The sequence below is a fragment of the Mauremys reevesii genome, linkage group 10 (genome assembly GCF_016161935.1).
Source record: "Mauremys reevesii isolate NIE-2019 linkage group 10, ASM1616193v1, whole genome shotgun sequence".
NCBI classification, from domain to species: Eukaryota; Metazoa; Chordata; order Testudines; family Geoemydidae; genus Mauremys; species Mauremys reevesii.
Window position 1 is genome coordinate 47186641 of NC_052632.1, and position 26629 is coordinate 47213269.

Below are 26629 nucleotides of genomic sequence, written 5' to 3' on the forward strand. Positions count from 1 at the left end.
CTTAAAAACCTCTAAGGATAGAGACTCCACCACCTCCCTAGGTAACCCATTCCAGTGCTTCACCACCCTCCTAGTGAAATAGTGTTTCCTAATATCAACCTAGACCTCCCCCACTGCAGCTTGAAACCATTGCTTCTTGTTCTGTCATCTGCCACCACTGAGAACAGCCGAGCTCCATCCTCTTTGGAACCCCATTTCAGGTAGTTGAAGGCAGCTATCAAATCCCCCCTCACGCTTCTCTTCTGCAGACTAAATAACCCCAGTTCCCTCAGGGTATGTCTACACTACAAGAGTAGTTCGATTTAACTTAGGTCGAATTTGTGGATTCGACCTTATGAATTCGAATTTGTGTATCCACACTAAGGACACTAATTCGACTTTGTGAGTCCACACTAACGGGGCAAGCGTCGACACTGGAAGCGGTGCATTCTGGGCAGCTATCCCACAGTTCCCGCAGTCCCCGCTTCCCATTGGAATGCTGGGTAGAGCCCCCAATGCCTGCTGGGGGAAAAATGTGTCGAGGGTGGTTTTGGGTAACTGTCGTCATTCAACCGTCACTCCCGCCCTCTCTCCCTGAAAGCGCCGGCGGGAAATCTGTTACCGCACTTTTCTGGTCAGTGACAGCGCGGACGCCACAGCACTGCGAGCATGGAGCCCGCTGCCATCATCGCTGCACTTATGGCCGTTGTCAACTCCTCGCACCTTATCGTCCACCTCTTCCACAGTCAGCTGCTGAGAAATCGGGCGAGGAGGCTCCGGCAGCGCGGTGAGGACATGAAGTGTCAGAGTGGCACAGACCTCTCACAAAGCACGGGATCCCACGCCGCGGAGATCATGGTGGCAATGGGTCACGTTCATGCTCTGGAACGGCGATTCTGGGCCCGGGAAACAAGCACGGACTGGTGGGACCGCATAGTGCTGCAGGTCTGGGATGAATCACAGTGGCTGCGAAACTTCAGGATCCGTAAGGGCACTTTCCTTGAACTGTGTGACTTGCTGGCCCCTGCCCTCAAGCGCCAGGACACCCAGATGCGAGCAGCCCTGACTGTGCAGAAGCGAGTGGCCATAGCCCTCTGGAAACTTGCCACGCCAGACAGCTACCGGTCAGTAGCGAACCACTTTGGCGTGGGCAAATCTACCGTGGGGGTTGCTGTGATGCAAGTAGCCCACGCAATCGTTGAGCTACTGCTCTCAAAGGTAGTGACCCTGGGAAACGTCCAGGTCGTCATAGATGGCTTCGCCGCGATGGGATTCCCAAACTGCGGTGGGGCTATAGATGGCACTCACATCCCTATCCTGGGACCGGCCCACCAGGCCAGCCAGTATATTAACCGAAAGGGCTACTTTTCAATGGTGCTGCAAGCACTGGTGGACCATAGGGGACGTTTTACCAACATCTACGTCGGGTGGCCGGGCAAGGTTCATGACGCGCGTGTTTTCAGGAACTCTGGTCTGTTTAGACGCCTGCAGGAAGGTAGTTTCTTCCTGGACCACAAAATAACTGTTGGGGATGTGGAGATGCCTACAGTGATCCTCGGGGACCCAGCCTACCTGCTAATGCCCTGGCTCATGAAGCCCTATACAGGCGCCCTGGACAGGGACAAGGAGCTCTTCAACTACCGGCTGAGCAAGTGCAGAATGGTGGTGGAGTGTGCTTTCGGACGTCTCAAGGGGAGATGGAGGAGCTTACTGACTCGCTCGGATCTCAGCGAAACCAATATCCCCATTGTTATAGCAGCTTGCTGTGTGCTCCACAATCTCTGTGAGAGCAAGGGGGAGACCTTTATGGCGGGATGGGAGGTTGAGGCAAATCGCCTGGCTGCTGATTACGCTCAGCCAGACACCCGTGCCATTAGAAGAGCCCAGCGGGAAGCGCTGTGCATCCGGGAGGCTTTGAAAGCTAGGTTCCTCAGAGAGCAGGGTAACCTATGACTGTCCAGTCTCTTTACAGAGAAACTGAACCTGCCCCTGTTTCACTTACTATTCACTTTTTTCAGCGGTTACATACCCCGTTCCCAGGTTTCCCCTTCCAACAGACGTTTAAAAATAAATTTATTGGAACACTTTTAATTCACAAAGTTTTCTTTACTAACGAATTCGCGTTAAAGGGTTCAAACAGGGACGCAGACTGTGGTGGGTACGGTGTGCAGTGATGTACAGACCGCTTCTACACTCGAGGACTGACAGGTTCCTGCTCCTACAGCGGTCTCTGGGGGGAGGACGGTTACAGGAGGGTGTGCAGGAAGGGGTGGGTTTGCAGGAAGGGGTGAGGGGTGTGTGGGAAGGGTGAGTAGGTGTAGGGGGATGATGGCTCTGGCTGGGGCTCAGGGCATCGGAGAGGTTCATGGCTAGGGTGGAAGGGCATGGTACGGGCAGCCTGCCTTGCCATTTGTGGATGCCAGGCGCTCGGACCCTGGGGCAGCATACACCTCCCAGACTGACCTGGGGCAGCAGACACCTCCCACAGTGACCCGGGTGCCTAGTGACTGCACTCTGTGTGTGACCTGCTGTTGATCCTGCCCCCATGTCTGTACCCTGTTAATGGTGGCTGTCCTATGCAATTAACAAACCCCTCCCCCCCCTTCACACAAAGTCTTCTGCAAAGAAACATGACGGAAACAGTAATGAACAGCAAACTATTTTTAATACTCAACTACACAGTTGGGGGATGAAACTGGGATTTGGGATCGGGTGAGCCAGGAAGGGAAGCAATTCTCATACTTTAGGGAATGAGAGCTGTTTGGTACATGAGCGCTCTGCTGGGGTGGAGTGACAGTTTTCACGGCCCCTACCGCCCCTCCTTCTTGTGATTTTGGGTGAGGGGGGGACAGGACTTTGTGGCGGGGGAGGGCGGTTGCAGATACAGTTCAGGGAGGCTCTCTGCTCCTGGCTGCGGTCCTGCAGAACATCCACAAGGTGCCGGAGCGTGTCCGTTTTCTCCCTCATTAGTCCAAGCAGCGTTTGAGTCGCCTGCTGGTCTTCCTGCCGCCACCTGTCCTCCCGTTCGCTGTGTGAGCGCTGCTGCTGAGAGAGGATCTCCCTCCACTGGCTCTGCTGGGCCGCCTCGGCTCTGGAGCAGGCCATCAGTTCAGCGAACATCTCGTCCCGAGTCTTTTTCTTTCGCCGCCTAATCTGCACCAGCCTCTGTGAGGGGGATGCCGGGGCAGTTCGGGAAAGAGCCACAGCTGTGTGATGGGAAAAAGGAAGTGATTTCCTTGCAAAGATACATGTTTGCGAACACTGAACACAGTCTACTCAGTTTCTGTGAACAAGACCATACAGGGCACCTAATCTCACGTGCTCTCAGGACAAGTTCGAATTTTCGGCATTCGCTTGCATTGCCTGGGGTCTTGCACTGGAGATCGGACAAGCGGGGCAGGACAGCAGAATCCGTGTAGCAGCCAGGCCTGGTAAGCCGTAAACTTTAGGCTGCTTAACAGTTAATGGATAGCAGTTCCCTCCTGCTGCAGGCAATCTGGAAAGCATAAAGTCTGACCCTGTTCCAGCCCCTCGCGGCTTTCCCCGGGAAAGATCCCTGTATGCTTTTCCTCTGCAGCCTCCAACACGTGGCTGTTAAACGACGGTCATTGTTATGCAAAGGAAAAGTCAAGCATTCACAATAGTAACATTAAAGTAATTCCCCTAATTAGATGCAGCAGTCGAGCGAGATCACCCTGAGGCGGGTCACCAGGAGAAACAGAGAGCGCATGCTGCGTGAATCCCTGCACAGACCAGGGCCCTATGCTGCCATGCTGGTCGAGGCAATGCTCCCACTATACCTCAGGATGGCCTGGCGCGGAAGAGTGTGCTTCCATGGAGCACCCAATAAGGCACCTCTCCCCAGGAACCTCCTGCGGAGGCTTTTCGAGTACCTCTCCGAGAGCTTCGTGGAACTGTCCCAAGAGGATTTCTGTTCGATCCCTATATGCATTGACCTTCTTTTCATATAGTTTTTATTCCTGTTTTGTTAAAAAATAAATGTTTACATGTTTATAGCACTTACCGACTGATCCTTCCCCTGATTCGGAGTCCGGGTTAACGGCCGGGGAGGGTTGGTAGGGGATCTCTGTGAGGGTGATGAAGAGATCCTGGCTGTTGGGGAAAGCAGTATTGTAAGCGCTGTCGCCTGCCTCGTCCTCCACAAACCCTTCCTCATCTTCCCCATCGGCGAACATCGCCGAGGAACTGCCCGTCGACACTATCCCATCCTCAGAGTCGACGGTCACTGGTGGGGCAGTGGTGGCAGACCCACCGAGAATGGCATGCAGTGCCTCGTAGAAGCAGCATGTCTGGGGCTGGGCTCCGGAGCATCCGTTTGCCGCTTTGATTTTTTGGTAGCCTTGTCTCAGGTCCTTGATTTTCACGCGGCACTGCGTTGCATCCCGGCTGTATCCTCTGAGTGCCATGGCTTTGGAGACCTTCTTGTAGGTCTTTGCATTCCGTTTTTTGGAGCGCAGCTCCGAAAGCACAGACTCATCGCCCCACACAGCGATCAGATCCAAGACTTCCTGGTCAGTTCATGCTGGGGCCCTCTTTCTACTCTGAGATTGCATGGACTCCTCTGCTGGAGAGCTCTGCATCGCTGCCAGTGCTGCTGAGCTCGCCACGACATCCACACAGGAAATGAGATTAAAACTGGCCAGACAGGAAAAGGAATTCAAATTTTCCCGGGGCTTTTCCTGTGTGGCTGGTCAGAACATCTGAGCTCGGACTGCTGTCCAGAGCGTCAACAGAGTGGTGCAGTGTGGGATAGCTCCCGGAGCTACTAAGTTCGATTTGCATCCACACCTAGCCTAATTCGACATAGCCATGTCGAATTTAGCGCTACTCCCCTCGTCAGGGTGGAGTACCGAATTCGAACTAAAGAGCCCTCTAGGTCGAATTAAATGGCTTCCTGGTGTGGACGGGTGCGCGGTTAATTCGAATTAACGCTGCTAAATTTGAATTAAAGTCCTAGTGTAGACCAGGCCTCAGTCTCTCCTCGTAAGTCATGTGTCCCAGCCCCCAAATCATTTTCATTGCCCTCCACTGGACTCTCCAATTTGTCCACATCCCTTCTGTAGTGCAGGGACCAAAACTGGACGCAATACTCCAGGTGGGCCTCACCAGTGTCAAATAGAGGGGAATAATCACTTCTCTCAAACTGCTGGCAATGCTCCTACTAATATAGCACACAGCTGACTCATACCCAGCTTCTCATCCACTGTAATCCCCAGGTCCTTTTCTGCAGAACTGATGCTTAGCCACGCAGTCCCCAGCCAGTAGCGGTGCATGGGATTCTTCCTTCCTAAGTGCAGGACTCTGCACTTGTCCTTGTTGACCTCATCAGATTTCTTTTGGCCCAACACTCCAATTTGTCTAGGTCACTCTGGACCCTATCCCTACACCCCAGCGTATCTACCGCTCCCCCCAGTTTAATGTCATCTGCGAACTTGCTGAGGGTGCAATTCATCCCATCATCCAGATCATTAATAAAGATGTTGAACAAAGCCGGCCCCAGGACCGACCCGTGGGGCACTCCGCTTGATACCGACTGCGAATTAGACATGGAGCCATTGATCACTACCCATTGAGCCCGACAATCTAGCCAGCTTTCTATCCACCTTATAGTCCATTCATCCAATCCATACTTCTTTAACTTGCTGGCAAGAATACTGTGGGAGACGGTATCAAAAGCTTTGCTAAAGTCAAGATACATCACATCCACCACTTTCCTATATCCACAGAGCCATTTATCTCATCATAGAAGGCAATCAGGTTGGTCAGGCATGACTTGTCCTTGGTGAATCCATGCTGACTGTTCCTGATCACCTTCCTTTCCTCCAGGTGCTTCAAAATGGATTCCTTGAGGACCTGCTCCATGATTTTGTCGGGGACTGAAGTGAAGCTGACCGGTCTCTAGTTCCCCGGGGTTCTCTTTCTTCCTTTTTTTAAATACGGGCACTGTATTTGCCTTTTCCCAACTTTCCGGGACCTCCCCCGATCACCACGAATTTTCAAAGATAATGGCCAATGGCTCTGCAATCACATCAGCCAACTTCCTCAGCACCCTTGGATGCATTAGATCTGGACCTATGGACTTTTGCATGTCCAGCTTTTCTAAATAGTCCTTAACCTGTTCTTTCACCACTGAGGGCTGCTCACATCCTCCCCATACCGTGTTGCCCAGTGCAGCAGTCTGGGAGCTGACCTTGTCTGTGAAAACGGAGGCAAAAAAAGCATTGAGTACTTCAGCTTTTTCCACATCATCTGTCACTATGTTGCCTCCCTCATTCATTCACTTTTCCTGACCTTCTTCTTGTTGCTAACATACCTGTAGAAACCCTTTTTGTTACCCTTCACATCCCTTGCTTGCTGCAACTCCAATTGTCCTTGGACTTCCTGATTACACCCCTGCATGCTCTAGCAATATTTTATACTCCTCCCTAGTCATCTGTCCAAATTTCCACTTCTTGTACGCTTGAGTAGGTGGGCGGGGAGGTGAGGCAGGAGGGCGAGTGGGGTGAAAAGGTGAACAGGGAGTCGAGTGGCAGGCGGGAGGGGGGTGAGGAGTCAGGCAGGCAGGAGGACAGGGAGGAAGGGAGCAGCGGGCGGCCGAACCATGGCTGTTGGCTGAACCATGTTTGTTTCCATTTTATTTCTTCTCTACCTGGTTATCCCATCTGTGATATTGATTTGGCATGAAAGTGACGAGAGTTTGAATCTGCCCCAAAAAAACAGGCTGACCACCTCATTTTACTCATCACAAACAGCTGATGCAGGCAAAGATTGATGGCCAACAACTGTATTATTATTGTTGTTGTTGTTTATTTTTTGTATTACCATCGCACCGAGGATTCCTTTTCATGGATCAGAACCCTACTGTGGTAGGTGCTGTACAAACACAAGTGTAGCGATGTGAGGACTCACTGACGCGGTGCCTCCTGCTGGTCGTCCTGGGGTTAGCTCTCCAGCTCCAGAGCACCCTCTGCTGGCCGATGTCCCGCTTGCCTCAGACCCCCGTGTCCCTCCCGGACCCCGGTACCCCTTCCCCCGGGGTTCTGCCCTCTACAGTACCCTAGCAGTCTCTGGGTCTCCCCTCCCAGGGGAACCCCCAACCCTCTAGCCCACCTTGCCTCAATGGCTACTGCCTGTCATCATCTAGCCCCCTTTCACTGGGCACACTGCAGTCTGTCATGGCCACCCATCATTGGCAAGGGGTTTGGACCAGCTGCCTCTGCCTAACCCCAGGCTGCACTTCTGCAGCCCCAGTACATCCTTTAGGCCTTGCATAAGGCCTGCAGCCTGGGGAGTTGCTAGGCTGGAGCTCCCCAGCTCCTCTTGCTCTACTTCTGGTACCCTGCTCCCAAGCAACTAGGTCCTTCTCTCTCCACTGGAGAGAGACTCTTTCAGCAGCTGCCTCACAGCCCTTTTATAGGGCCAGATGTGGACTGATTAGGGCGTGGCCCCAGCTGTGGCTGCTTCCCCAATCAATCTATCTTATTGCTTCCATGAAGCAGCCTTTTCCCTGGGCTGTTTTAACCCCTTCAGGGCCAAGCGGGGTAACCGCCCCGCTACAACAAGACAAAAAGATGGTTCCTGCCCCAAGGACGTTATATCTAAGTATAAGACAAGAGAGCATACTCCATGAAGCCAGCCTACCTGTTCTGTCTAACAGGTGCCTGAGCTGGATCTGTAAAGATATGCTCTGTAAGTGGACCAGGCCGGACTTGAGCTGGTTCTGTTTCATTTGCACCACTCTCTGGTACCTCTGTAGCTTCTGTTGCCTCCTCCGTGGACTGGGACTGATTGATCTTCCCATTGCTGACTGCAGCCACCTCACCTAGGGAAGGGGAAAATGTTGTAAGGTAGATGGGAAACAAGAAGGAGGGAACACTATATATATAAAGTTTCTGGTTTTATGATTATTCTTGCAAGTCAGACAGCTTTTGTGTCTGCTATTATAGATTCCCCAAGCCTGTGTATAGATGGGGGAGTACTAAAGAGAGATCTCTGCTCTGCAGGAGAAGAATCTGAGAGTATTTTAAGGTGAGGTGTGGTCTATGTCTGATAGGGTGTCAGAAACCCTCTATGGCCGCCCATTCCACTGAGGATATGCTCAGAGTATTTACACTCCCCTTCCCACATTGACTTCTTCGCTCACCTCAATGCATTAGTGAGTTTATAGAAAGACATGGGTTGGTAAAAGAAAATGCTAAGAATAGCAGCAAAAGTGATAGACTGAGGACATGTCATCTGTCCAAAATATTCCACTCTGTTAACCCCAGTACTGTACAGCGTGATCTGGAACATTCATAGGGAAGAGGAAAGGAACACTCTGGATTCTAAATAGAAGGTCTCAAAGGTATAAACAAAAGGGATGGCCAAGATGTTTATGACTTAGACCAGACTGCAAGACTTCTTGGGGATCCCCAAGGACTTCAGGCCAGGAAGGGGAATACTCAGATGAAGGAGGATGTGGCTATATATGCCTTGTTATAGGCACAGGGTGAAAAACAGATCAACATGAGACCTTAGTCCTGAGACTCACTCTGTCCCTTATCCAGCACGGGGGTGTCTCCACGGGAAGAACAGTTACTGCGTGGTACGTTGCACCGGGTTGCACAACCCACCAGAGTGATTCCTGCAAGAACTCCATCTGTTCCAGATGACTCTTCTGGATTCACATCTCCCTCCAGAAAGATCTCGCCTGGAGGATAGTCACTGTCACTAGCCGCTGAAGGGAAAGGAAGAGACTCTTCCATAAGTGTAATAGCCACTCTGCCCTATTTTGGCTTAGCAGTATTCCTGAGATATCCATGGAGATATAACATTCTGATGGTGAGTTTACCAGTCTCATGAAGACACCACAGCCCCTTGGAGAGTGCCCTGCCCAGCCTCCATATCAGGACCAGGTTTGTGGAGCCCTTACTCACCCTGATGAGCACTTGCTCACATGAGTAGACTTCTGGAAGTCAAAGGAGCTACTTACATGAATAAGTGCTCATCAACATAGGTAAAGTCTCCACAGTCTGGTTCTACATGAAAGCAGGATATGGGTGACCATCTGTAGACACAGCTGCTGAACTGGTCACAGCAGGTCCCACTTGTTAGCTACAGAACAACTAAGAATCATTTGCGACAAATCTGAGGAGTTGATGAATCTGTTCAAGCTTGAAAGGTGCCTTTTCTCACTTACCAGGGATGCTGGAAATGCAGAGTACATGGGCATTACAGACAGTAAACTGATCCACCACTGTGCCAGGCTGGTTGGCATCAATGATCACGACTTTACTTGTAGAGAGGGTACTTGTGAGGATCCAGACTCGGCTGGATGTGGCATCCATCTCATGCAGCTCCTTTGCCTGCAGGAGATAAAAATGCAGGGAAAGAATCAGCACTCCTGAGACTCCAGCTAATCAATCAATCTTTGACAACATTAGTATTGAAGAGACCGGCCTGCCAGCTCTGGAGAGTGAATACCTCTTGCTAGCCTCTGAAACTGCACAAAAATAGGCAGCCCCAATGCAAACTTCCGCCATGCTGCAGCCTCAGCATACCTCAGCCCAATCCCGCAGAGACCACCTATGGGGCGAGTGGGGAGTTTGGTCCTTAGCCTCGCCGTTGAGACTTACAATTAGTGACACTGGGAACTCATTTCATACAGGCCACCAAAGAGCAGTCAGATAGTAACAACATTTAGTTACTATAATCTGGGTTGCACTTGAACTATGAACCTAAGCAAAGAAGGTTCTATCTACTATTAGCACAACCAATCCATTTTTAAAATTCATCACAGTTCCCCAGATGTAATCACAGAACAGCCACACATTCCCTCTAGGTGGCTTCAAACTGTTGTAACACTGGGTTCAGTATCTCACTGGGTTTATGTTCAGTGAAAAAAGCTGCTTTCTAGAATGGGAAGTTCAGAAGCAGCGCCTCGTTCCATTAAAACCTCTCTTGCAATGGTAAAACAGGGCAAGGAATGAGCTCACCAACACACCTAGCAATAAACCCACTTCTTAGCTCAAAATACAACTGGGAGGCAGATGGGCTTGAGGGTGAAACCCACCGGTTATTAGAAATCTATTGCTGTATTATCCTCCTTCCCAGAGGATTAGCAGCCATCCTACTGTGGGAAGACATGGAAGCTAAGAGTAGCCACAACCTCGCAAAGATTTACAGAGGAGCTTACAGCTCTATTGCACTTTCATTAGTTACCAGTTACAAGTCAGTCTTCACAGGCTCTATCCCTTTCCATCCTCATAGTTGCTAACATTTCACCATTTGGAAAGCTGAATGAAATGAGCCATTGAGTTGCCTGCCATTACTGCATCTGTCTGCTTGATAGCCAGACAGCAACGCTTCTGTATTACAGAAGCAGCATTAGCCATCTTGCACCCAAGCTCCAATACCATGATTCTCAACACATCCTGTTCCTGCCTGAATCCTGATACTATTTATGAAAGACTGCATTGTCATTCGGCATCAAATGATCCTTTTATTCTAATAAAGCACCTTGTATCTGTAGATCTCCAAACACTTTACAAAGGGGAAAATGGAGGCTTGGCCAGGGTACATGACTTATCCAAGATCAGAGTCATTGGTGGAGCTGGGAATAGCAGCTGTTCTTATCACTGGACGTGCTGCATAGATATTAAACCAATGGTAACAGGAGGAAAGACTATGCAAACAGCTAATACATATGAGACATACAGTATTTAAAAGTTACGTCACTGCTCCATTAGGGAACATGCTCGTTTAAAGTTATGCAATGCTTCCTTATAATGTCGTTTGGCTGCCTGCTCTGTCCACTGCTTGTAAGATTCTGCGGAAGAGCAGAAACTTTACAAGGGAGCATTGCACAAGTTCCTCTTCTCTGCGTCCTTCCCCTCCCTCCCAGAGCTCCCCCCACCACCAAACAGCTGTTTAGCAGTGCTTAGGACTTTCTGGGAGTGAGGGGGAGGAGCAGGGAAGCGCTGTGTCTCCACTTCTCCCCCTCCCTCCCTCCGAGAAAGTCCTAAGCGTGAAGCACTGGGAGGGAGGGGGAGAAGCGTGGAAGTGCCACATCTTCACTTCTCCCCCTCCCTCCCAGAAAGTCCTAAGTGCCGCTAAACAGCTGTTTGGCGGCGCTTAGGACTTGGGGAGGAAGGGGCGGGGATGCGGCTGCTCCGGAGAGGAGGTGGAGTGGGGGTGGGAAGAGGTGGGCCTGGAGCATCCCCCTGCAAAGTTGATGCCTGTTCTTCTCTGGGGAAGCTGCTGCTACTGCTGCGAAGGTGCTTCTTAGCGTCCTTGCCTGCAGCGGGCTGTGCCTGTGTGGGGTAAGCCGGGGGCACTTCCCAACCACAGTACAGTACAGTACTGTACAGTATATAATGCCTTTTGTCTGCCCCAAAAAAATTTCCTTGGAACCTAACCCCCTGCATTTACATGAAATCTTATGGGAAAACTGGATTCGTTTAGCATCGTTTCACTAAAGTTGCATTTTTCAGGAACATAACTACAACATTAAGTGAGGCGTTACTGTAGTTCTAATACTATGATGATGGGTGTGCCATATAAGGGGGGCAGGTAAGGACAGAGAGAGGAGGAGAGAGAACCAGAGGGTCCCTTTTCTGACCTTTTTCTTTTCTGGAGATGTGTGGTTACTCTTGGTGTTCTCTCCTTCCACCTCTCGGTCACAGGTGAGAGGATCACGTCCAGGATCTGACTTCTGTCCACTCCCAGAATCCTGTTCAAAAGGCTTCCACCCCATCAGGTTGACTCCAGCTGCACACCACAACTAAATGATCAAAGCAGAAATCTTAACAGACTAAGAACTATTTGGGGACCAGAACCTTACTCAATTCAAATACCTCTGCAAAGCATTCTACGTACATACCCAACACTTACAAAAATTTAGGTTGATTTCTACCAGAAACTACAATCAATTTAGGGGAGGAAGGAAAGAGGAAATCTGCTGCCTAATAGAAGCCACTACATTTCCACAGAGACAATTTAGCAAATATGATTAGCAGATATTAAAAGAGAAAGAAAATAATAAACTGCGTGTGTGACCTAAAATCAAGTTGGTGAAAGGTCCACAGCATTGCAGTGAAAAGGGTCCCCGGGCTCTCCTAGGTGGAGAAGCAGAATGTTTTCTTTACACATCAATAACCATAGTACAGGCAGCACTAACAGAGTCCCCAGTTGGAAACAGAGCTGTTAGGGCATGACTCTGCAATATGTACTGTTGTCCTACACGCATTAGAAATAAGCCATTCCAAAGGCAAAGCAGGAGATTTAACAGAAATTTGGAACAATTGGGCCATGTCAAAAATTTCAAACAAGCTAAAAATTGCACCAGTAATCTGACCATAATCCATACCCAGGGATGTGCACCACTCACAGTCACAATGGTATGTAGAACAGTCTATAGCTGAATGTTTACCTTCATGGTGGGGTCCTTCTCCACTAGAGGGCGACAGTACACAGGCACAGGGACATTTTTCATGCGGGTGTCTTCCTGGCCACCATTGGGACTCAGCTGTGGGGGAAGAGGAGACAAAGAAAGATAGTACAAGGGTGTGATATGATTATAAGCCAGCTATAACAATAGAGCTATAGCCATAAAGGTGTAACAAAAAACATTAGCCTTAGAAAGACCTTGCAGTTACTCACTGCCAATAGCTGCGTATGCTTCATCACACACCTTGTATGGAATGAAGCCTCAAATGGCCTGGAACCAGTATACCTGTGAGACCACCTCTCTCACCATGATACACTGCCAGAATTATAGTGTGACTCTAACAGCATCCCAATGCAAGAGGGCCAAGGGTTCACTCTATCTGGTAGTGAGTGAGTTACAGCTGGCATGACCAGTTCAGTGTACTCCAACTCACTAAGGTCATAACTTGTATCCAAAAAGTGTCATATAAGCTATCAATAGAAATCACTGATCATTAATATTACTGTTTGGTGTAAGTACAGAACACAAATTCAAAATTACAAACATATTGGAAACTGTGTGTCCTGATAGGCAGGGCTAAAGTTATTCCACTCTAGACAAAGGGAGATGCCTTCCAGGTGGCTGAATGACATTCAATGTACATTAAGAGATACTGGGAATGCAAACAACACAGAAACAAGACCATCAGGACAGCAAGGGAGGAAATTGCAGAAAACAGAGTAATTTGCACTGTGGCAAACACCAGGGGATGGGAGGGAAGAAACCAGCATGGAGCTTCCTCCACCACCAGACTCCATGTTGCCTTCCTAATAGCTTAATGAACTTTACTTTGGTGGGTATCCTTCAGAAAAATTCACTAGGTTATAAAAGGGAAAAGAATCCCCAGTTATCTTTCACCTGAGATGACTAAGGAATTGAGTACTTTGAACTTTGTGGGAGATCCTGACAAGAGGAGTGGTCCGTCATCTTGCTTGAAGGTAGATTGGTAAGAATAAAGGCTTGAATAAAGGCTGTAGATTGTTTTGTTAAGCCTTAGCCACTAGAAAGCATTTTTCACTGGTATTTGCTTGTAACCATTTCTATCTCTACCCTTTATACTTGCATCCGACGAAGTGGGTATTCACCCACGAAAGCTCATGCTCCAATACGTCTGTTAGTCTATAAGGTGCCACAGGACTCTTTGCTGCTTTTACAGATCCAGACTAACACGGCTACCCTTCTGATCCTTTATACTTGAACTCACTTAAAATCCAATCTCGTATTGTTAATAAACTTGTTTTACTTTTAATCTAACCCAACCTAGTGCTGTGTTTGATTTAAAGTGAATGTGAACTCTAGCTAATGTGGCAAGCTGTTGGATATTGTATCTTTAAAGGAACAAACAAACCTTAAATCTCTCTGAATGGTCCAAGAGAGGGCTGGACATTGCAGAGCACACGGTTTTGGAAAAATTTGGGATTGTGAGTGTGTTGGGGTCATCTTGCCAGGTGTAACCAGAGCATGGCTGCTGGAATCAGAGCTGCTTAACCCACAGACACTTAGTGCAAACTTGTCTGCTGGCTGGAAAAATCCAGACAAGAGCACCACACAGCAGAACCTTTTGAAGCACTTGGGGAGTTACAGGGCAGGCAATGACACAACCCCTCACTGGTCTAGATTGCCCCCCAGAATGTGACATATGGTCGGCACAGACATTACTGGTATATTCTCCCTTGATCGAATGAGAGCAGGTAGCTGGCAGCGCATTCTGTAAGGGCCCCAGGACACTGGAATGCCCTTTCACCCAGCTCCAAAGCAGCCTGGGGATTTGTCAATGTTCAGGGACCATTGCAGGGCCCATTTCCATCACCTGACCTTTGATGAGAGGTAGGTGGATTGAGGTGTAGGCCAACATAGTTGGGTGACGGTATTTGATCTTGCTGCTGGGCAGACCAAAGAGCTGACTGTGTTGTATCTGGGTTTGTAATTTTAAATAATTGGCAGGGCACTCAGAGCCTGTGTATGGACTAAATTGAAAAAATAAAGTAAATAAAAATAAGAATGGGCTCTGGTGGAGGAAGAATTACTGCTGCTTCCAGACTGAGTTCTTTCAGAAACTTCCATGCAAGAAAACTCCCCCTCCAATGACTGCAGAGGGCATATAGAAAGGATGAATTTGACACAAGCTCATCAGACAGACAGCATGTGTCTACAGTATCTTTAATTCAAATGCTGTACCAATAAAAAGTATATTTACCAATAGGAGGAGTTAGGTCTCTACTGGTTTCATTTGGGATTGTAATCACCTGTTCTTCCCCCTCAGCCTTGCAGCAAATGGTTCCTACCTGCTTGTACTTGGCTGGAAGGCTCCACCCACAGGCCTGTAATCGACCATCATCATTCCGCACGTGCTCTCGGACCTGGCGGTACTGCTCGCGCTTCTGTTCACGACGTGTGGATGACGTACAGTCACTGAGGAGAGAAGCAACAGTGTTACTTCTCAATCTATGGTTAAAAACAGAGGCAGAGGGTCAAGGAAGCATTGCCATGGCAGGTGGAAGAGAAGCAGTCAGAGGTCAAATAATACAAAGCAGGAAATAAAAGTGTCTTTGACAAGAGAAAAGGAGGAGCAGGAAACAAGAGAGATGGACCCAGGGAAGCCCTAATCTCTAGCTCCCTTCCATCTAGGTCCTTGGGAACACTCCTAGAACTCTTCAGAGATGGAGAATCAGCTTTCTGGGAGACAAACATTCATGGGAGACCCTATGATTATCAGCTTAGGTTCCTTTGCATTTTACTGACCCTATGACCTCAGCTGGAAGATATTCCAAGTCTCTCCTTCTTTCATTCCAATCAACTGTTTAATCTTTTTCACATTTTAAAACCCTCTCTGTTGGCTTGCTGAGAAGGTGAGCAATTCCTTTGAAACTTCAGAACAAGTGGCCAGCAAGTAGGGGGTGTAAGCAGGGCCGAATTTCCAATTAGGCACAGTAGGCACATGCCTAGGGGCGCTGGCGTTCTAGGGGCCCTGTGGACAGCAAGGCTCCTGGCATGGGTTGGTGGCTGCCCAGCCTGTGGGGCTGGAGCAGGTGAGTGTCCAAGTCAGCCCGCCTGGGGGAGCTGAGCCGCAGCTGGGCGGGGCGACTGCTGAAGTTGCTGGGAGCGTCCCACTGCCTCCGCCCCATGCCAGGAAGGGAAAGCGTCCCACTGCCAGCGCCGCATTCACTTGCACAGGCAGAGCCGTGGGAAGAGGTACAGTACCACACTTGCACCTCGCCTGGGGCGGATGGGCTGCTCCCTGCCTCAGGCTGGGAGCATCATGCGTGCTGGAGGATCTCATGCCTTCCTGGAGAGGTTATGTTTATATTTTGTTTTGTTTAATTTCTTATGGAAAACATGAAGGGAAGCTGTAGGCAGGGGGTGGGCTCTGAAGATTTGTGCCTAGGGACATGTAAGGTGTAAATCTGGCCCTGGGTGCAGAAGTGACATGTCTTCATCTCTAGTTCAGAAGCCAAGAACGTCACCTCCATGATGCTCCCAGTTTCAGCTGAGGTGAGGAATCAGGTTGTGGTGGTCACCAGGGTGGATAAAAATCAATGATTTTAAAAAAAAAAGATTGGATTTCTTTAAATTTAAATTGGATTTTTTTGATAAAATGCTTTTTGGGGAAAAAATCTATCTAACGATAGTTTTAATTAAGATACATTATAGCTCAAAGATATCTCATCATGGAATAGGGATTGTAAATTCTAATTCTATAGTATGTGATAGACCCAGGCCAGTTGGGTACAGAAGAATAGCAGAAGGCAGATATACTGGCCCCTGGATTAACAGTTTTCTGTTCCCTGACTGACCAGAGCAGGGGCTGCTCCAGGCTGATGAGAACACCTGACTCTAATTAACCTGCGAAGAGTCAGGTGAAGCCATTAAGCTAATGTGACCACCTGACTCTAATTAAGGCCCCGCTGATACTATAAAAAGGGCTCACTCCAGTCAGGCAGGGGAGAGGAAGTGCGGCTGAAGACACCCTCAAACCATCGGTAAGGGAGCCCTAAGGTAAGGGTGAAGAAGGGAGAAGCAGGAGAGCTGTGGGGAAGTGGCCCAGGGAAATGTAGCAACTCTGGCAGTGAAAGGTTGGCTGCCAACAGCTGCTACCATTAGGGACCCTGGGCCGGAACCCGGAGTAGAGTGCAGGTCCAGGTTCCCCCCAACCCACCACTACAGGAACATCTCCTGGAAAGGGAAGTCAGGCCCCTGTCAGGACAGGAGGCTAAACTGTTCTGAAATAAGCCCCCAGGGACAACAGAGACTGTGGGAGTTCTCTCATCAACCTCCTTTCTGGCGTATGATGAAAAGGGCTCAGTAGACTAACCCTGGCCCTAAAGAGAGAAGGGCTACATGGAGGGTCACAGTGAGCCACTGAGGCTAGCATAAACCGCCTAGAAGCGCAGGACACACGGGGACAAGGTCAGAGCTCTGCCACAAGTATTAGACAATATAGTCATGTAATGTTTAAGAAAAATGAGTTCCAATAGTTCATGGATTAGGGACCCAATCTTATGGGATTCCAGGGGCTTCTGTATAGATTATTTAGGTTACTCTTTCTATCTACCCAATGGGATTCAGTGCTCAGTCTAGAAGATACCATCAGAGACGCTTAGTTTTGCAGTTCTCAAACTGCGGATTTGTGTCTCCAGAGATAACATGCTTGTTAAAATAAAAATGGTTTAAAATAAATAAATAAATATATAGAGGTGAGAAATAACAGACATCAACCCTATTGTCCCTCTGCAAATTTGTGTACAAAGACTCAATCCCTTACTTCTCTCTAAAAGTGCAAAGTTTCAAAAAGTTCAATGAACAGAAGATTGTTGGGGGTGGAATAGATCTGGACAAGAAGAAGCCTGGAGATAAATGTGAGAAGGAAGGACAGGCAATAGAACCAAAAGTGAAACTGTTTGAGCAGCATATTCCAGAAGGCTTGAGGTCTTTCTGAGCGTAGCCTTCATTGATTTGAGATCGACCATACCATTCTCTCACTAGAAGGGAAAACCTATAATGACAGCAGGGTGTAAAAGAGACCCAGTTTGGGAATATTTTAATTAAATAATGAAATACCCCTCTACCTGTGGGTAAGCCAGGCATGCGTGCAAAATGCAAACAGTGCAACAAAGAAATGCAGGGCCTGGTTTCCCGAATGAAACAACATCATGAGAAGTGTTCCTTCTCAGGAGGAAGCTGCGTTGAAGACGATTACAAGAACATGTCTGAACATGTAGGATCTTCAGGTTGGTAAAATTTTTTATTTCATGCTTCTTTTATTTCATGCCTGTCTTCCCTCTGGACTGTTCTTGAATTCTCATGTTGGAGCAAAAATTATAGTTGTTACTCTATGTTACTCATTTTAGATGCAGTTGTGATAAAAAATAAATAGCTGAAATAGGCAGATCTTCCTTTTACAATTTCATCTTTAAAGTAATATTGAGTGTCAGTGAATGCAATGAGTAATACTAAATGAGCAGTATTGTAATAATAATTAAATAACTGCATTTACTTATTTTGTCTGAAGACTATCCACCTTCGAGATCACCATCATTTTCTATAGTTTCAGAGTTATCTGCCAAGGATAGTGTTTCAGTCACATCATGTATGTCACATAGTCTCAGTATATCACGTGTAGCAAAAAACCCTCCATCATCCAGAAACCATAGATAAATTTGTAATGAGAACCAGCAGATTAAAAAAAGAGGTAATTGATGAAAAAATTGCCCAGTTTGTTTATGCAACAAAATCTCCTTTCTGTATGATTGAGAACCCAAACTTCATTAACATGGTTCAGTCATTAAGACCAGGATACAGTCCACCCAACAGAGCAGATGTCGCAGGCAACTTGTTGGATAAAGTGTATGAAAGAGAAATTGAGCAGTGTGCAAAAAGGTCTGGAGGATAAAATTTTTAATCTGAGTCATGATGGGTGGAGCAATGTCCACAATGATCCTGTTGTATGTGCTTGTGTGACAACAGAAGAAGGGAATGTTTTCCTTGCAGAAACAATTGATACATCAGGAAATGCACACACAACAGAATACTTACAAGAAGTAGCAGTAAAAGCTATATAACAAACTGTGAAAAAAATTCAAATGTTTAGTATGCAGCTTGGTCACAGACAATGCTGCAAATGTACCCAAGATGAGAAGAAATTATATAGAAGAGAGCGAAGAGAGTCCTAAGCTAATAACATATGGTTGCAGTGGTTATTTGATGCACCTCCTAGCCAAAGACTTCAGTGTTCCAGAAATAAAGGCTAATGTTGTTGAAATTGCAAAATACTTCCGTAACAACCACTTTGCAGCAGCTGCTCTGAAAAAAGTGGGAGGAACCAAGCTAACTCTCCCACAAGACATGTGATGGAACTCAGTAGTGGATTGTTTTGAGCACTATATCAAGAACTGGCCTAATCTGATGACAGTTTGTGAACAAAATCGTGAAAAAATAGATGGCACTGTCACAGACAAAGTGCTCAACATCGGGCTTAAGAGAAATGTTGAACACATGCCGAGTACCCTGAAGCCTATTTCTGTAGCCTTGAACAAAATGCAGGGAAATAGCTGTTTTATTGCTCATGCTGTTGAAATTCGGAAAGAACTGAGTGAGATCTTAAAAAGAGAAACATGAAATGACAGAGTTAAATTACAAGCATTAAAAAAACGAATGGGACAAGCACTATCTCCAGCTAATTTTCTTGCAAATATTCTCAATACTCGGTACCAGGGTCAAACCTTAACTGCTGAAGAGGAGGATTTGGCTATGACATGGACACCCAACAATCATCCTTCCATAATGCCAACTATAATAAACTTCAGAGCTAAGGGTGAACCATTTAAGAAATAGATGTTTGCTGATGATGTTCTAAAGAAAGTCACACCAGTGAACTTGTGGAAGTCACTTAAGCACTTTGATTCAGAGACTGTTGAAGTGATAATCTCACTTTTAACAGCAGAAGCTTCTTCTGATGGTGTAGAAAGAATATTTTCTTCCTTTGGACTAATTCATTCCAAATTGAGAAATCGTTTGGGACCTGAAAAGGCAGGAAAGCTTGTTTTTCTTTTCCAGATTATGAACAAACAGGAAAATGAAGGTGAAGACGACTGAGTTAGCTGCAGAAACCAATATTTTAAGTTTCTCATGTTGACCTGACTGACATAATCGATTTAATTTTTTTAATATTTCATTTAACTATTTTAGTTAAAAACAATTTTAACAAAAACAAACCTGATTTAAAAAAACTTGAATATTTAAATTCAAAAATTCATATGCTTGTTTTGTTAAAATATTATGTTTGCTGTTGAAGAAAAAAAATCTACAATACCTAATGTTGTTGTTTTAGTTAAATAAACAATTTAAATGTCTGTCTGTTGATGCTCTCCTTCTAATACAGCATGGCAAGAAAATCCTCCAAATATTAATGATTAACCTGTTAAATTGGAAATAGTTCACCTCACAATGACTTCATAAATATCTGCTTCAATTACCTTTGGTAAATGAAATAACCAAACAATCATTCATTTTCTGATATAGCTGTAAAACTAATCTGAAAAGTTTTCAAAATAAATCACTTTAGAAATGTATAGTGTGTACCTTCTAAAAATGAAACCTACATCAATCTCTGAGTTGTGAAGAATATGTATTAAGGTTATAACAACCAACAAGAATGCACTTTTATGTAGAAATCCATGATTAAATCAAGTCTTCCTGACTAGTGATTTAAATCAAATCCACCCTGGCGGTCACCCTCTCATATGGGTCTCCCCTGAGACAGCACATCAGGCTGTTTACTAAAGCCCAAATTGTGATTTTAATCACACAGATGTAAATCTGGGAAATTCCATTGACTCCAGTGGAGTTACTCCTGATTTACACTGGCATAACAGGGCAAAATTTGGCCTTTGGCTATATTTTACTAATAAAAAAGGCTATTTGAATATCAGTTCCAACTCTCAATGGGTTGTTTTTATCATTCCAACGTACAAACAAGAGCAGCAAAAGAACATTCTGGACAGTATGAAACTAACAGGAATCTATAGCACAGAGAAAGAGTTCTCAAACTTCATTGCACCGCTACCCCCTTCTGACAACAAAGTCACTATATGACCGAGGGGGGAGGGGCACAGCCCAAGCCATGCCATCTTGGATGGCGGGAGACGGGGCTATAGCGTGAGTCTAATGCTGGCCCTGGCGATCTCATTAAAATGGGGTTGTGACCCACTTTGGGGTCCACAGTATGAGAACCACTGACATAGACCTTCACAGTCTAGAGAGAACCTCTACCATTCCTGATCCAGTGCATTTCCAACAAATCCCTTGTAAAGCTGCACAGGGAACAGCACTCTACTGTCACATAATCCAAACTCCTTCCACAAAACAAACAACTCAAAAACTAAAAGCTGAAAATCACAGACCACATGCAATATAAACAAAGAATTAAAAGTCCATTGTAGCAGAGGGTGCAATTCTGCAGCAGCAACAGCTGAGTGGCCCTCTTCCAAAACTCTAAGTGTTAAAATCAAATACTGTAGCCTGGGCAGTGCTGCTGAGAAAGCACCCAGGAGTCTCCAGTTGAGCCCTGGAGGGAACAGAGGAAAGAGGCTGCTGGTGGAGTCCTCAGTATCTCTACTAAAACCCTTCCTCATCCTCCCACATAGCCAGTGCAGACAATAGTGTTCAGGACTTGATCCAGACCTGGTGGGCAACTGAATCACAGCAGGGCCACTTTGTTCCTGGCTCATCTAGATGAAATCTCATCATGGCCTAGGGAGCACAAGATAAAACCAGAGATCTTACATTTGGGAAGATAGAGAGTGTACAGCTAATCTGCTGAGCCTGCCTCTGGGAAAAGTGAGAGGTGGAAGGTCAGGTGGATATACACAAGAGCCTGGCAAAATTCTACAGCTAAGTATAGAGTTAAACACCATCCTTAACAAGTAACACAGGCAGAGGGTCCATCTTCTTCATGAAACTGATTAATGTCACATATAAGCCACAGTCCTCTAAGAAAAAGCTCATTTTAAAACAATTTGGTTGCCACTTGGCTGATCTGAAGAGGGATCTAGCTTTGCACACAGCAGGTGACTCACTCTTCAGGGAAGAATTCGAGGGTGCGGCTGCCAGAAGAGATCTGGCACATGGTATGACTGCGGCGTTGGCTGAACCCAGCCGCTGTTGGAGACTTATAGTGGATGTTCACCGACGGGTAGTTCCTCTTCGCAGGTGGGGGACTGGAGGAAGAGCTGAACAGGCGACTAAAGCTGGGAATGGAGAGAAGCCAACAAATAAGGAAAGAGAAGAGCAGAAGGACAATCTGCAACACAGATTCAAAATACGGAAGAAACAAGCACAAGAACAGGAGTCCTGAAAATCCTTCCATGGAATTGCCCAGGTTTGAGTGCAGTGATCCTTAGCACTAGAGATGGGCTTATGTCTGTGTTTGGTTTCACCAGTGGAGGCTACCCTGTTCTGAATCAGTTATATTATGATTACTGTCCCTTGCTGTAAACTGATTCTGAGTACACGTGAGAGAGTCCATTCCACCTCTCCTCGTGCTATCTCGTGCTTCTCGTTACTAAAATAGTAACAGCAACACTATCCTCTTTTTAGTCTGCACAGACCATCCAGTAACTTACAATTGCCAAATGGTGGACTTCTTCTTCTCCTGGACAGATGGGTGCTCCCGGGAAGCTCTGAGGACAAATGTTTCAGACAACCATTAATTTCAGCATCAGACCAAGGAGATATCTCCCTTTTTACCCAGCTATCTCCAGTAATGAAAGGAGACTGGAGTAGATTGCGTCTCTATGTGTGTATGATGTGAAAACAAATGCTGTCACTTTAAAGTGGTACCAGTGGTATCAGCTCAAATCACTACCAGGGCCACAGTCAGCCCCTGGTAATTGTTTTCATTTTTAGCTGCAGCCACAGAGATTCATTAATCAGGGGCTATCTTTACTCCTCATGTTATACTTTCCCATGTTACTTTCAGGTTACATGTCACTTTCCCATGTTATAAGGCACATACAGGGAACTCTGCAAGATTCACCTTAGCCAGCAGGACCAACCCTAAACACAACCACTCAGGGCCTCCATGTAACCTTGACAACTTACACCCTCATTCTCAGCCCCAGCCCCAGGAACCAGAAGAGCAGGTTTTAAGCATCAGAGACCCCACTATGTTCTGAGAACTTTCAGCAACTCACAACCTAATTTCTTTATTTGGGCCCCACAAATTGTAAGGTCCAACTTACAGGCTAAACGTGTGACCAGATTGTGCCCCTCCCACCCATTGTACAGGAACTCCCAGCCTCACCTGATCATCTCTGTCCACCTGACAGCTTCCTGTAGCTCCATTAGTCTCTCTTTGTACTGGTTGCGCTCCATCAGTACACGGGCCATCTCTACACGGGTAAAGCGGCGGCGCTGGGCTATGGGAATGTTGTCCTGCAGGGGGGAGGAGCACTGCTTCAGCCAACAAGAAATGGAAGGGGGTTGAGATTAGTAAAGAGGAAGTCAGGAGATGAAAGACACAATTGTCAGTTGTCTGCCTATCTTGATTAATGTTTCCCCTCCCACCTGAGGCTCTAACTGTAGCCAAATGGCTTCAGCAGCAGTTTGGGGACAAAAATCAGAGAGCACCATGTAACAGTATTTGTTCATGAGGGGGGGAAGAGATGGGAGGCATCCTGCTCATTTTCAATAAGAAGAGAAAATGATAGGGCAGGGGGAACTGCTGCAACTGATCACCAAGGAAAATGCTTTCCCTGGTCACCTGGCATGACTGCACTCACCTGCTCCCTCTCTCAGAGTCTGGCTGATTCTCTGGGGAGGATGCCAAGGAGGCACTTCCTCCCACTAACCACTGTGCAGCATGGGGAAAAGGACATGGTCAAAATTCCCACGTGCAGTAATTCCCCAGCTAACCAGTGCTAAAGGCTAAAAGTTAGGATGGAGCACAACAAGCATCTTGGGTTAGAACGGGTGCTCAGCTACCAGGACCAGGAAGGAAAAGCCATTTGTAAGGGGAGGATAGAACGTTGTGCATGATTCACTAGACACAGACTTGGGAGAGACTTGGGCACATAGTCCTTGCACTCAAAGAGCTCAGCACTAGGCATTACAGACTGAAATATACTAAGTGGTTCTAGTGGATCAACCCTCAAAATCTAAAATTCCAATGTTCTTAGTGGTTACCTGTCAAGTTAAAAAAAAAAAAGTCACCGAAAATGCAAGGCGCATACAATTACTAACATTTGAAAAACAAGAGCATTTCTGTGGGGCTCAGCAGAATTTCCTGCCATATGGAGATCATTCAGGTAAGATGTCCAGCAAGTCACAAGCGCAGGGCTCAAGCTAGTTAGTTCCTCTCTGCCAACTCCCAGTAAGAAAAGGTTACTGATTGTCACTGGTTCTTCAAGATGTGATGCAGATGTGTATTCCACTGACACCCAGCACACCAAAGCCAGAGCCTGCCTAGCAGTACCTGTAGAGGGGTGGCGATCGTGGCTGTGGGTCCTGGGGCCCCGGCTATATGGTCAGCACTGCCCTGACCTCCCTCAATTCCTCTGCATTGAAATCCCATGAGAGGAGATTCTGATGCACAGGGAATGGAGGGTGGGTCATGGAACACACGTCTCCATCACACCTTGAAGCACCACAATTACAGTAAGTAACCCATTTCTTCTTCGAGTAGATGCAGATATGTATTCTGCTTAAGTGACTCATGAGCAGTACCCCAATCCGGAGGCAGGGCTCTGAGTCTACTGAAATAAAGATCACAGGATCACCCTTCTGTGGCTTGTGCTTGCTCTGGAAGATGCGGTAATAGCACAGTGGTCCATAAATGCATGTATGGATGACAACGTGGAGGCCCTGCAAATGTCCAGTATGGAAATGTCACTGAGGAACACTATCAGTGTCACTTGCACTCTCCTAGATGAGCCCGTATCTGCTGAGCAGGTGCAGCTGAAGTTCTCTCACATGCAGCCCTGATACAAGATTTTATCCATCTAGAGATGGTCTTTGCAGAGACTGCTTACCCCTTCTTGCAGTCCGCATATGACACAAAGAGACGAGGCGAAACACGAAACCATTTAGTCCTGTCTAGATAAAAGGCTAGACATTGCCTGACCTCCAGAGTATGAAGACGCCGTTCTTCCAGGGTAGAGTGCGGCTTAAGGAAAACACCACCTGATTCAGATGAAACAGAGACCACCTTGCATAAAAACTTTGGCTGTGGTCACAGTGTTACCTTATCCTTGGAGAATGGAGTGCCACCATGGCATTGAAAAAAAATGACTTCCCTTGAATCGGGGGATGGAAAGCTGATATTGCTGCCAAATGCACTCTCAGTGAACTGAGCGCAGGCCCGATTTCTGAAAATGTAACAGGTTCTCCACGATGTCCTGGATGGAAGCCTCTGTCGGTTGGATCCCATGGGCCAAGAACCCCAACAAGAACCATTTCCATTTTGCTAAGTAGGTCATCCTACTGGAGGATTTCCTTCTGTTGAGTAGGACTTGTTGGACAGCATCCAAGCACTGTTCTTCCTCTTCATTTAGCCAAGACGTGCAGGGAGCTGATCACAGGATGGAGGGTGCAGCTGTGATTCTGAGCAAGCAGGTTAGGATGGAGAGGAAGCAATATTGGAGGTTGAATTGACAGAGCAAGGAGATCTGAGAACCAGCACTGTCTCAGCCATGCTGGAGCAACAAGGATGAGCTTGGCCCACACTGCTTTGAGCTTGAGGATGACCTGAGGAATGACTGGAATAGGTGGAAAGCATGCAGAGGAGTCAATCACCAGCTGCAGTGGAAGACGTCGGAGGGAGCCTGGGTGGAGGCCACGTTGAGAGCAGAATAGCCAAGACTTCCTGTTTTTCTTTGTCAAAAAAAGGTTGATCCTGGGGATACCCCATGTTTCAAACACAACCCAGAGAACACTCTCCTTCAGAGACCACTCATGGCTCAGGAAGAAAACCCTGCTGAGATGGTCCATTAAGACGATTATGCTCCCCTGGCAAATGGGTTGCTACTGGAGTGATGTCTCCTTCCATGCAAAATTGCCACAGGTTGATTGCCTCCAGGCAGAGTAACTTGGAATGTTCCCCCCATGCTTGTTCACATTGTACATTGCAGTGGTATTGCTGGGGAGTATATAGAATCATAGAATCATAGATCAGAAGGGACCAATATGATCATCTAGTCTGACCTCCTGCAAGATGCAGGCCACATTAGCCGATCTCCCCACTCCATTAGCAAGCGACCCCTGCCCCATGCTTCGGAGGAAGGCGAAAAACCTCCAGGGCCACAGCCAATCTACCCTGGAGGAAAATTCCTTCCCGACCCCAAATATGGCGGTCAGCTGAACCCCGAGCATGCGGGCAAGACTCTCCAGCCATACCCTCTGGAAAAAGGTTAAGAATAACATATCATTGACCCATTGTACTATTTACCAGTGTGGCACTTAATTAACCTATTGACAGCCCGGTATCCTATCATACCATCTCCTCCATAAACTTATCTAGCTTAGTCTTAAAGTCATGGAGGTCCTTCGCCCCCACTGTTTCCCTCGGTAGGCTGTTCCAGTATTGCACTCCCCTGATAGTTAGAAACCTTCGTCTAATTTCTAGCCTAAATTTCCTAACTGACAATTTATATCCGTTTGTCCTCGTGTCCACATTAGCACTGAGCTGAAATAATTCCTCTCCTTCCCTGGTATTTATCCCTCTGATATATTTAAAGAGTGTAATCATATCTCCTCTTATCCTTCTTTTGGTTAAGGAAAACAAACCGAGCTCCTCAAGTCTCCTTTCATATGACAGGCCTTCCATTCCTCGGACCATTCTAGCGGCCCTTCTTTGTACCTGTTCCAGTTTGAATTCATCCTTCTTAAACATGGGAGACCAAAACTGCACACAATACTCCAAATGAGGTCTCACCAACGCCTTATATAACGGGACTAGCACTTCCTTATCCCTACTAGAAATACCTCGCCTAATGCATCCCAATACCGCATTTGCTTTCTTAACGGCCACATCACATTGCCTGCTCATGGTCATCCTACGATCAACCAGGACTCCTAGGTCCTTCTCCTCCTCCGTTACTTGCAACTGGTGCGTCCCTAGCTTATAACTAAAATTCTTGTTAGTCATCCCTAAATGCATAACCTTACACT

General features: G+C 47.0%; 1 protein-coding gene across 23 annotated transcripts in view; it reads right to left on the minus strand.

The window, feature by feature from the left end:
- Positions 1–26629, minus strand: part of MAPK8IP3 (mitogen-activated protein kinase 8 interacting protein 3) — a 184096-nt gene that overhangs the window by 35470 nt on the left and 121997 nt on the right. For 8 of the 23 annotated variants that reach the window (XM_039493047.1, XM_039493045.1, XM_039493048.1 and 5 more), the window contains 9 exons: positions 22767–22918; positions 22087–22143; positions 21541–21711; positions 14752–14911; positions 12410–12505; positions 11600–11761; positions 9179–9344; positions 8531–8716; positions 7642–7822 (listed from right to left, as the gene is read on the minus strand). In XM_039493047.1, coding sequence (XP_039348981.1) covers positions 7642–7822; positions 8531–8716; positions 9179–9344; positions 11600–11761; positions 12410–12505; positions 14752–14911; positions 21541–21711; positions 22087–22143; positions 22767–22918 — 1331 coding nt within the window. The remainder of the gene's footprint in view (positions 1–7641; positions 7823–8530; positions 8717–9178; positions 9345–11599; positions 11762–12409; positions 12506–14751; positions 14912–21540; positions 21712–22086; positions 22144–22766; positions 22919–26629) is intronic. The other 15 variants (XM_039493057.1, XM_039493055.1, XM_039493060.1 and 12 more) reach the window with 5 other exon arrangements.